The 12,686-nt window shown below is 41.2% G+C and overlaps 1 protein-coding gene across 1 annotated transcript in view; it reads left to right on the forward strand.

Moving 5' to 3' along the window:
• Positions 1–5,260, forward strand: part of LOC135112161 (transmembrane protein 72-like) — a 48,565-nt gene extending 43,305 nt beyond the window's left edge. Inside the window, exons 5-7 of the mRNA XM_064026239.1 lie at positions 1,759–1,895; positions 3,692–3,797; positions 4,811–5,260. Of these exons, the coding sequence (XP_063882309.1) occupies positions 1,759–1,895; positions 3,692–3,797; positions 4,811–4,826 (259 nt within the window). The 3' untranslated portion in view covers positions 4,827–5,260. The remainder of the gene's footprint in view (positions 1–1,758; positions 1,896–3,691; positions 3,798–4,810) is intronic.
• Positions 5,261–12,686: the final 7,426 nt, after the last annotated feature.

Here is a 12,686-nt window from a genome sequence, read left to right on the forward strand (position 1 = left end):
TTAAAATCCACTACAATCTTTTCTTCTGGTTGACAAAGGATAAGAAAAAAAGTAAAAAAAAACGAAAAAAAGTGGAAAAAAAAAAAACACGGACAATCTTTATCCTACACTTCAGTTACCCTTGAAAAAAAAAAAGGCATGGTTTTCTATAATCCCCTCACCCTCCTCGTTTTCTTCCGCCATCTTCCGTTTCCTTTCCTCGTCCGACTATGTAGTAAGTCAGCTCACAATAATGTTATTTTTCCCTCGTTTTCCGACTTACACAAGTTTTCCCTTCCATAAATTCTCTTTTAACGAACAGATAATTATTTTTCCCCACCTCTCTCTCTCTCTCTCTCTCTCTCTCCTCTCTCTCTCTCTCTCTCTCTCTCTCTCTCTCTCTCTCTCTCTCTCTCGTTCGTTCCAATCCATCGTCCTCTTCCTTATCCCTTTAATCCTCCTTCTCCCCCTCCTCCTTTTCTTCCTCCTTCTCCTCCTCCTCTTCCTCGAGTTTGTTCATGTCTTCCTCTTCCTACCCTCCTCTTATACCCGTCCTCGTCCATCCTTCTCTTCGTCCATCCTCCTCCTCCTCCTCCTCCTCCTTCTCCTCCTCATCCTCCTCCCTTAACCTTTTGAAAACGACAAATGAGCATCACAAAGTCAGAGAGAGAGAGAGAGAGAGAGAGAGAGAGAGAGAGAGAGAGAGAGAGAGAGAGAGAGAGAGAGAGAGAGAGTAATTTTCAAACCTGTGAGCGAGGAAAAGTTGAAGTTGAGTGAGTTTGGAAGTTTTCCTTCAACTTCCTTGTGTGTGTGTGTGTGTGTGTGTGTGTGTGTGTGTGTGTGTGTGTGTGTGTGTGTGTGTGTGTGTGTGTGTGACGAAGCTACACACACACACACACACACACACACACACACACACACACACACACACACACACACACACCTTAATTGTAAATCACAGCATTATCAAGTAAGCATGTCATTTGCATTTTGAATCTCGTTCCAAAGAGAGAGAGAGAGAGAGAGAGAGAGAGAGAGAGAGAGAGAGAGAGAGAGAGAGAGAGAGAGAGAGAGAGAGAGAGAGAGAGAGAGAGAAATTCCGGTCTAGGGAATTAAATAATGGTGAGATAAATACAACATGAGAGTTTTTCCTGAGTGTGTGGGCGAGGAATGTTAAAGGAGATAATTGTAGAAGAGAATGAAAGTAAATAAAAAGAATAGCAAAAGGGAATGAGAACTACAGACATAATAGAATGAAAAAATGTAAGAACGAAAAGTGTACAAGTAAAAATGTCAATGAGGGTAATAAACAGAAGAGAATGAAAAGTAAGAACGAAAAGTAAAAAAAAAAAAAAGACTGGAAATTAGAATAAAGGATTGTAATAAAAATACCTAAGAACAAACAAAAAAAAAAAGTAAAGAATGTAGCAAAGGGAATTAGAATAACAAACACAAGGGAATAAAGAGTAAGAAAAAGCTATCACTGTTACTTTTACCACTACTATCTATAAACCTGTCAACAGTCTATGCCAGTCACTTAACACTCTGAAAAAACTGACATCATTCTACAACTTTTAACAACTCTATTATCACCTATTACTACAACTATTACAATTACCTGCGCACCTGTACTAATTAATTATCTACTAAAGTCTAGTCCAGTCATCTAGCACCGTAACAATACAACTACATGACTACACTTATTGCTACTACTACTATTATTACTGCTGCTACTATTACAACTACCTAAGCACCTGTACTAATTAAGCTTGTCTGCAGGAACGAGGGGAGCCGTGTGCTGAAGTGCTGGGCAGGTGTGCTGTGGTTGGACACCTGGAAGAAGACACTGCTGTACTGGGCTGCTGGTGGGGTGTTCCTGGCCTCCCCCCACCGGTTATGGCTCACCCCGGTAGCAGGTGTGTATGTGTGTGTATGTGTGTGTGTGTGTGTGTGTGTGTGTGTGTGTGTGTGTGTGTGTGTGTGTGTGTGTATTTGTTTTCCTAATTTGAATTTTATCTTGGTATTTTTTTTCTGTTTTGTGTGTCGTTTTGTCTGTCTGTCTGTCTGTCTATCTTCCTGTTTGTGTGTGTGTGTGTGTGTGTGTGTGTGTGTGTGTGTGTTGTGTGTGTGTGTGTGTGTGTGTGTGTTTGTTAGTCGCGCCTCCCTGCACAACATCAAAAGCATCAAAAGCATTGCTATAGTAGAATGTATATACATGCATTTCATTTTCAAACATCCAAAGGCACACACACACACACATACACACACACACACACACACACACACACACACACACACACACACACACACACACACACACACACACACACACACACACAAAGAGAGAGCACACTATTAATACGGTAACCAGACGCATCAGTATCAGTAATGGGGGGTGTTAATGGTAGTAGTAGTAGTAGTAGTAGTAGTAGTAGTAGTAGTAGTAGTAGTAGTAGTAGTAGTAACAATCATCACCATAACCAAAACTATCAAAAACAACACTTTACCACCACCACCACCACCACCACAAGAGGCAACAACAACAACAACAACAACAACAACCCGTACAATACATCACCAACAACAACAAAAACAGCACCACCACTATCACCACCATCACCACCACCGCCACTCCTTCACCCACGCCTACAGAAGGCAGAAGGGAGGCGCCCCACCGCTACTTCACTGTAAGGAGAGCCTCGTTTATCGCGACTCCAGACATCCAGGAGCCTCGAGAGACTGGGAGAGGGAGGGAGAGTGGAGGGAGAGGAGAGAGAGAAAGAGGGAGAGAGAGAGAGAATGGTCCTATAGGCTAGAGAAGGGAAGGGAGAGGTATTAATGCTCTGGGAGTGAAGAGAGAAGAGGGAGAGAGAAGGAAGAGGTGGTGTGTCAATGGGAAGGAAGGAGAGGGAGGGAGGGAGGGAAGGATGGAAGGAGAAGAATGGAGGAGTTGAATCAGGGAAGGAAATGGAAGAGAGGGAAGGAAGCTCCGTGGAAGAGATAAAGGAAGATGGACGAGAGAGAGGGAGAGAGAGAGAGAGAGAGAGAGAGAGAGAGAGAGAGAGAGAGAGAGAGAGAGAGAGAGAGAGAGAGAGAGAGAGAGAGAGAGAGAGGCTAGACTTAATTCCACTCTTACCTAAAAATTACCAACATTTTTTTTCCTTTCTGATCACATTTGTCTCAGTGAAACATGATCTTCCCTCCTCCCTCTCCCTCTCCTTTCCTCCAATTTTCCTTTCCTCCATCTCCCCATCCCTGTATCCTTCGCTCTTCCCTTCCATTCTTCACCTTCTTCTTTCATCTCTCTGTCTCTTTCTCTCTCCTCCTCCATCACTCCTTTACTTCCTCCATCTCTATCTCTTTTCCACCCGATGACTTTCCTCTCTCCATTTCTCCCTCCATCTCCTCCTTCCTCAACTCCTCAATCTTTTCTCTTCCCCTCCACTCTCTCCTTTCATTCCTGTTCCCTCATTCTTCCTAACTCCATTCCCTTCTTTTCTTATCCATTCTTCGTTCTTCCATTTTTTCATTCTTTCATCCCTGTTCCTTCAATCTCACTTACTCCATCTTCATTTCCACCTCTCCCTTCCACCCACTCTTTCATCTTGTCCCTTCACTCTCCTTCCTTTTTTTCCATCCTTCCTCCCTTCCACCTCCGTATCCTTCACCCTATCCATCCCTCCATCTCTCCACCTCTCAACCCCTTCTGCAGGAGGTCTTCTGATGGGGCTCGGCTTTCTCCACCTCCTCCTGCTGTACCGAAGGAGGCTGGACACGAAGGAGGCGCTGCTGGAGGCCAGGGAGGAGTCTTACGAGAGGTGAGGAACTGAAGGAGCTGAAGGATAGTAATGAAGGAATAGAAAAATCGAAGAACCGTAATTAGTAAATGGGAAAAGAAAGAAATGAAGAGTAAAAGGGTGAAAAATGAAAACCAATACGGTTCATAGCAAAAAAAAAAAAAGGGAGCATATGAAGGATGCGAAATAAAGGAAGATAGTAAAGGAATGAAAGGAAATTGAAAAAAAGAATAGGAATAAAACAAGAAATATAAACAGAATTCCCGATAATAAATACATTCCACTAATTAAAGATGGACAAAATAGACAAAAAAAAAAAAATCGAGAAAATGTAATCAGTAAAGGAGAAAAAATGAAAAACAAGGTGATAAGAACCTACTTTCACTAATTAAAGATAAAGAAAAAAAAAAGCGAAGAAGCTTAATGAGTAAAAGGGAGAAAATGAAAAATAAGAAGAAAATTCCTGATAAAACGCATATCACCAGTATTAATGATATTTGGCAAGACAAGATGCGCTAATTAGACTTCAGAGCTATAAATGTTAAGCAATTATTCTGTTTTTTTTTCATCTATCTGTCTTTTCAACTTCTCTCTTCTAACTCCTCTCTTCAAGCTCAACTAACCATCCTTCTTATCTCTCTCTGACCTTCGATTTGTCTCTCTCCTCAACAAACCAGCGCTCCTTATCTTCCCTCTTCCCTTGTCTTCTCCAACTTTCAACTTCCTCTTTCCTCTAATCTTCAACTAACAAACCTCCCTTTTTCTTCCCTCAATTCACCAGCCTTCCTTGTCTCTCCTCTCTCTCTCTCTCCAACTGTCCTTGTCTTTCCTCTAACCTTCTTCATCTATTTTCACAACTCAACCAACGCCCCTCGCCTCTTCTCTAACCATCCTTGTATTTTCATCTCATGGTCAACGCTTCTGTGTCTTTCCTCTCCCCCCAACCTTCTTCCGTCTTTCCTCTAACTTTCTTCATCTATTTCCCCAACTAACCAACTCCTCTTGTCTCTTGTCTCTCCCCAACACACCTGCAGCCCGGGACAGGTATGAGGAGGAGCTGGACACTTCACCACCTGAGGGCACCAACACTCACACCGACTCAGACACCGCCTCCACCCACGAGTATATACTGCAGGTGTAAGAAACCCACACCCACAATGCCCCACGTCACCCACAACACCCATTTTCCACCCATTTCCACCCATTCCCAGCCCCCTTACCCTTCACCCGCCCTCCAGGACCCAGGCAGGTAAAAAAAACACACTCTTGGCTCCGTGATTAACCTGACAGAATATAAATTACAGCCGTCAGTTGGGTGAAAATGGGTTAATGTCTTCGAGCGTGAGGTTTTAAAGGGTGCCTGCGCTGTATATGGCTGCCTGGAGTTGCTGTGGTGGTTTAATGGATGATTTTATTTACCCATTTATTTTTTGTTAATTTTGTTCTGTGTTACTGTGTGAAATATACTGGTTAATATGACTTGATGTGGTGGTTTTATTTTCCTGGTGCTCCCTCGTGGTTGGTGTATGGGGAGGGGGGGGGAGCGGTTTAAAAAGGTGTGTCTTTGTTTATTTTGTTGTTATTGTGTTGAATGGACTTGGTGATATGAATTGATGTTGTGGTTTTACTTTCCTGTTCTTTTTTTTTTCATTCTCTTTTTCTTCCATTGTACAATACAGACGTTTGTTCAGGATGTTGCTGTACTATTTGTTATCATGTTGAATATACGTATGTACTCGTAGATGTTGATATAAATTGATGTGTTACTTTCATTTTCCTTGATGTTTTTTTTTTGTTTGTTTGTTTGTTTGCATTTTATCTTTTCCTACGCACAAGGAAAACATTCTAATGGATCGTTTTCGTTCAATATATTTTATTTGATTGTATCGGACATAAAGGTTAACAAAGTGATGTGTTACCTTTATTTCCCTTTTTTTCTTTTCATCCTCTTTTTTTCCTATGTCTAAAGAAAGCTAGTCAAGAGAGGGATACGACAGAGGTATTGAAGTGTCCCAAGGGATACAACAAGGCTTACATGAACCAGCTCCCTAGCGTTAGTAATCTGCAAAGGACTAGACGTGACACCTTGATTTAAGGGAGGATACAAAGAAATTGGTTCTCAAAAGGAGTGATGGATGACTGGAATAGACTCAGTAATCAGACTGTTAGTGTCGAGTCAATGGGGAGCTTTATAAAGATTTGATAGATTTATGGCTAGGGATGACAGATAAGGTGGATACTGATATATTTTCGTTCAGGGACTGCCACGTGTAGGCCTGATGGCTTTTTGCAGCTTCTCTTATGTCTATGCGTTTTTTATCTTATATGGATAGAAAAAATATTGAAAGAAATCAAATGCATGTTGAACTAGCGATAGCAAAAGATAAAAAAAAGATAAACAGAAAATAAAAATAAAGATATAATAATATCAGTAACAATATAAAGAAAATAGTTACATTCTAGTTAACTTATTTTAGGGATAGGAAAAATATTGAAAGAGAAGTCAAGTGAAAGTTGAAATAAAGCTAACCAAAACCAAATAGATAAATAAATAGATAAATTATAATAATAAAAGAAATAGTAACATTCTAGTTAACTGATTTATGTTTAGCGGTGTACTGATAGTCTTCTCTTTAAGTTCAAGTCACAGGAAGGTGAAAAAAAAAAAGCAAAACGTAAGGTTTTTTTTTCTTATGTAGAAGGGGCACCAGCCAAGGGCAACAAAAATACAATAATAATAATAATAATGAAAAAAATAAAATAAAAAAAAAAGGCCTACCGAGATGCCGGTCCCCGGATAGGGTCCAAAGCGGCTGTCAAAAATTGAAGGATAAGCGTCTTGAAACTTCCCTCTTGAAGAAGTTCAAGTCATAGGAAAGGTGAAAATACAGAAGCAGGCAGGGAGTTCCAGAGTTTACCAGAGAAAGGGATGAATAATTGAGAATACTGGTTAACTCTTGCATTAAAGAAGTGGGCAGAATAGGGATGAGAGAAAGAAGAAAGACTTGTGCAGCGAGGCCGCGGGAGGAGGGGAGGCATGCAGTTAGCAAGATCAGAGGAGTAGCGGTAGAAGGTAACATGAGATGCAACATTGCGGCGATGAGAAAGAGGCTGAATACAGTCAGTTAGAGGAGAGGAGGTTGATGAGACGAAAAGCTTTTGATTCCTCCTCGTCTAGAAGAGTGGAACACCCCCAGACATGTGAAGCATACTCCATACATGGATGGATAAGGCCCTTGTACAGAGTTGGCAGCTGGAAGGGTGAGAAAAACTGGCAGAGACGTCTCATAACGCCTAACTTCATAGAAGCTGTTTTAGTTGGAGGTAAGATGTGAAGTTTCCAGTTCAGATTACAAGTAAAGAACAGACCAAGAATGTTCAGTGTAGAAGAGGGGGACAGTTAAGTGTCATTGAGGAAGAGAGGATAGTTTCCTGGAAGGTTGTGTCGAGCTGATAGATGGAGGAATGTTTTTGAGTCATTGACAGTTACTGTCTACCACAGCAACAATAGAACGGTCAAAAAAGAAACCTGAGATGAAGTTACAGAGAAAAGGATAGAAGCCGTAGGAAGGTAGTTTGGAAATCAAAGTTTTGTGCTAAACTCTATCAAAAGTTTTTGATATGTCTAAGGCAACAACAAAAGTTTCACCAAAAATCTCTACAGGAGGATGACCAAGACTCAGTAAGGAAAGCCAGGAGATCACTAGCAGAGCGGCCTTGACGGAACCCATAATGGCGATCAGATAGAAGGTTGTGAAGTGATAGGTGTTTAAGAGTCTTCCTGTTGAGGATAGATTCAAAAACTTTAGATAGGCAGGAAATTAAAGAAACAGGACGGTAGTCTGAGGGATTAGAACGGTCATCCTTTTTAGGAGAGTGACTCTGTAGTCGTAGCCAGATGGTGGAAAACTCGGAAGGTTCAAGAACGTGGGCACGAAAGCAGGGTAAGTCATTGCGCACATAAATGCAACATCCACCTCTGGATTGAAAATGAGGATAAAGAAAGTAGGAGGGAACAGAAAAAGGGGCTACTGTCAGTTGCCTCAGACACCTGTGTTTCTGTGAGGAAAAGAAGATGAGGTTTTAAAGTGGAGAGGTGGTGTTCTACGGAATGAAAATTAGATCTTAGGCCACGAATGTTGCATAAGTTAATGAAGAATAGTTGAGGGGGGGTGTCAAGACACTTAGGGTAGGTACCAGAAGAGCAGTCCGACCTGGGGACATTTGTGGTTCCTTCTGCAGATTGGTACTTCGAGGCTGGTGTAGGAGTCGCCATGATATTTTTCTTTTTATTTTGAGTGAAGGGTGTGTGTGTAATTAGGTGCCTGTAGTTTTATGTGAAGGAAGAGAGTTGTCTTTAGAGGGCAGGCTGTGACTGCCCCCTTGTGTTGTGAGACACAAAGGGAAACGTTCAGTGAGGTCACAGCTGAGTTTAATGATAAGTTCACGGCATCCCCTAATCTATTCCTTTAGACCTCACTGGGAGTAATTATCGTTTCGGCAGGTGCCTACTGCCCCACAGTGTATCTGTGGAAAGAGTGAAGAGAAGATGTTGGTTAACTCGTGTGTGTGTGTGTGTGTGTGTGTGTGTGTGTGTGTGTGTGTGTGTGTGTGTGTGTGTGTGTGTGTGTGTGTGTGCGTGTGCGTGCGTGCGTGCGTGCGTGTGTCTGTGTCTATGTGTGTGTGTGTGTGTGTGTGTGTGTGTGTGTGTGTGTGTGTGTGTGTGTGTGTGTGTGTGTGTGTGTGTGTGTGTGTGTGTGTGTGTGTGTGTGTGTGTGTGTGTGTGTGCCATTTTTTTTTATTTAAGTGCCTGTTGGGATGAGTTACGTTAATTACAAGAGAGAGAGAGAGAGAGAGAGAGAGAGAGAGAGAGAGAGAGAGAGAGAGAGAGAGAGAGAGAGAGAGAGAGAGAGAGAGAGAGAGAGAGAGAGAGAGAGAGAGAGAGAGAATAATGAACTCCCAGCATTATTTCCTAATATAGTAAAGTACAGTTTTTCCTCAACTTTTCCATCTTATTTTTTATATTTTCACAATTAGTCGCATGAAATTAAACAAGAAAAATAAAACATGTTATAGTGGAAGTTATTGGAGTTTTCAAGAGTGTTTTCATGATTCTAGTTATACTTTAATTAAAAGAGCTTCTGAAGTTTTAATAGACTTTACAAGACGTTATTAGGGTTTTACGTCTTTTCATTGTCACAGCGATAATTTGATTAAGGAATATGTACTTCTAACAGACTGCAGTACAAGTCATTTGTGTTTTCAAGGTGTTTTCATTAACGAAGCAATAATCTAACAACGTTTAAGTATTTTCAAAATGCCGTAGTGGAAAATATTTGAATTTTCAAGTGTTTTCAAGTTTCTAATGATAGTTAAACAAGAATTCTGCAAATTTTAACTACTAAAAGAAGTCAGAGTTTTGAAGTATTTCCACGATTCTAGTAATAATTCAATAAGGTTTGTGCACTCTGAACAGGCTGTGAGGAACGCTACTTGAGTTTTCAAGAATTTTCATGTTTGTAATTATAGGTTAATAGCGATTCTGCACTTTTAACAGAAAGTTCTATAAGGTTTCTGCACTTTTAACAGGCTGTGGTGGAAGCTGCTGGGGTTTTCAAGATACTTCAGGAAGAATTCCATACTTTTAACGGTCTCTTGTAACATTTATTAGAGTTGTCGAGTGCTTTCATGATTCCAGTGATAGTTCAACAGGAATTTTTGTTTTATATCTCTGAGGAAGAAAATAACCCTAAAAGCAAAACCAACTTTTTTATGGCCTTTGAAAAAGAATTCTTCACCTTTGATCAGAAAACAAAAGTAAAAACCTGACCAACCTTCTCTATGGTCTTTGAAAGCAATATTTCTTCACCTGAGGGGAAAAAAAAAGTTTTGCGACCCAGCCTAATCTTCTGTGTGGCCTTTGAAAACAAGAACAAAACAGCCACGAAAACTAGACTAAACTTTTTGTTGCCTTTGAAAACAAGAATTCTTCACCTCAAAGGACAAATCATGATAACCAGACTAAATATCTCTGTGGCTTCTCAAAATAGAGCTGTAGAGGGAAAGAAGTTATTGATTAAGACACAAATTTGCAAGAGTTTTCATGATCCTTGTGAAAGTTTAACAAGTTCTTTAAAACTTTAATATAAGTTTTAGTGGAAGTTACTGGAATTTTCTTCTCTTCTTCTCTTTTTTTCTCTTTTCTTCTTTGGATTTTAAAGGAGTCGTGATGAGGGAATGAAGCGCTTAACAATGAACACAAGACACAAGCCTGAGCCAGGGAGAGGACGCAGGTGTGGTCAGGTAAGTCGGTAAGTCGCACACCAGTTCTGTCCCCTTGAGGATAACCCGCCCCACCAAGCCCAGGTGTTGACAAGGCCGCCCTCATGTGCCTGTCAGGGTGAGGGAACGCACACACGCACACACTCGCACACACACACACACACACACACACACACACACACACACACACACACACACACACACACACACACACAGAGAGAGAGAGAGAGAGAGAGAGAGAGAGAGAGAGAGAGAGAGAGAGAGAGAGAGAGAGAGAGAGAGAGAGAGAGAGAGAGAGAGAGAGAGAGAGAGAGAGAGAGAGAGAGAGAGAGAGAGAGAGAGAGAGAGAGAGAGAGAGAGAGAGAGAGAGAGAGAGAGAGAGAGAGAGAGAGAGAGAGAGAGAGAGAGAGAGAGAGAGAGAGAGAGAGAGAGAGAGAGAGAGAGAGAGAGAGAGAGAGAGAGTATAACTGTTTTGTGTATCATCCAATGTAGTTTAGTTTATATTCATGCATTACTGCAATTTGTTCACCAGCGCCACCACCACCACCACCACCACCGCAGCCACCATTACAACATTACGTGGCTGTACGGAGCTTTACCGCACACCACTTACAGCTTTACTTTATGGGCTTTATGGAGCAGTATACCCGCGTCCTGCTCTCCAACACGCATCTCCGGCCATTACCACCACTGCCACCAGCACCGCCACCATCACCACCACCACCACCACCACTGCCATTAAAATCGCTCCCAATCTTCACCGTTATTATGAGTGTATCTTTGCATGTGTCACCATCACTATGACTCACAGCTGCTGTCACTACTACTACTACTTCTACTACTTCTATTATTGCTACTTCTACTATTACTGTTATTATTATCACCGCTGTCACTACTGTTACTGTTGCTACTGCTGCTACTGTTACTGTTATTGTTACCGTTATTGCTACTTCTACTACTACAACTACTACTATGACTACTATTACTGCTACTGCTACTACTACTAATACTAATACTAATACTATTCCTATCATTATCACTTATCCTCATCACTATTACTTCTACTGCTACTACTATTACAACAACAACAACAACAACAACAACAACAACAACTATCAGTCTTGACAATTATATATATATATATATATATATATATATATATATATATATATATATATATATATATATATATATATATATATATATATATATATATATATATATATATATATATATATATATATATATATATATATATATATATATCCCACGTGTGGCCATGGCTAGCCAGTCTATTCTATTTTTAACCTTTCTCCTCCTACTCTACCTCCCAAGGGAATTCACACCCACTTCCAGTCCTTAGGGAGGACATGTGCGTTCGCTTCCGCGTCATTCCTTCTTGGTCATTGGCTAAAATAACGAGCTCTACCATTGGCTCCTCCACCTCATTTTCTAGCATCTCACTGGTCATTTCTTCACCCCAAAACCGGATCGTGATTCACTTAACTTACACTAAAATACAGCCCGCATGCGTAGCAAGTCCTCAGTTCCACTCAGTTCCCGTCCGAGTCAGAGAGTCACAGTCAGTCTTGAGAGACGCTGCTCAGTCACCATCAGTTCACGAGCAGCAGTTCATAATCACTTCAGAGAGAGAGAACAATCAGTCGTCACGTGTGTAATCATCGGTGTCTCGCCTCGTATCAAGCGTGTACATCCTTTGCATTATTAAATCAAGAACTCTCATCAATTGTGTCTTTTACTCGCACACATCAGCTATATCAATTTACTACCCACGGTCCTCCACGCTACCAACAATACCAAGCTCACTACCGGTCCTCCACGCTGCCAACAACGCCAAGCTCACTACCGGTCCTCCACGCTACCAACACGCGAAGCTCACTACCGGTCCTCCACGCTGCCAACACGCCAAGCTCCTCATCTGATCCAGCGGTGGCAATCATCATCAACTGAGCAACTATCTCATCTACACTTCAACTTTTCATCTAAATCAAATCAAGGGGGAGCATTCTTCAACCAGGAACAAAGTGGAGAGGTAACATCAATCTCAGAACAAAGTGGTGGACTTCAAAATCCTAGAAAATAACAACAACAACAACAACAACAACAACAACACTATCATTACCACCAGAAATTATCTACGATCATCGCCACAATCATTACCATCCATCACCAACAATACATCACCATCACCACCATCACCACCATCACCACGACAACTCTCCTACCACAATCCTTCCCGCCTTCACCACCATTAACCACCATCACGTGCTACCACCATTTATAACCATTCACCGCCACCACCGCCGCCACTCCTGATCAAGTAAAAACGAAAGGAAGGAAGGAGGAAAGGAAAAAAAGAGGGAAACAGAAATATAAGAATAACAAACACGTTGATATTGAGAGAGAGAGAGAGAGAGAGAGAGAGAGAGAGAGAGAGAGAGAGAGAGAGAGAGAGAGAGAGAGAGAGAGAGAGAGAGAGAGAGAGAGAGTTTACGAGTTTCTACCCAAGAGAACTCCAAAGAAAAAAAAGCAGTTTCATTCATTAATATTTTCTTTGGGTTTATATTTTCTTAATTTCAAAACACAGAGTACAAAAAAATAATAATA

Source organism: Scylla paramamosain, chromosome 23 (genome assembly GCF_035594125.1).
Source record: "Scylla paramamosain isolate STU-SP2022 chromosome 23, ASM3559412v1, whole genome shotgun sequence".
NCBI classification, from domain to species: Eukaryota; Metazoa; Arthropoda; class Malacostraca; order Decapoda; family Portunidae; genus Scylla; species Scylla paramamosain.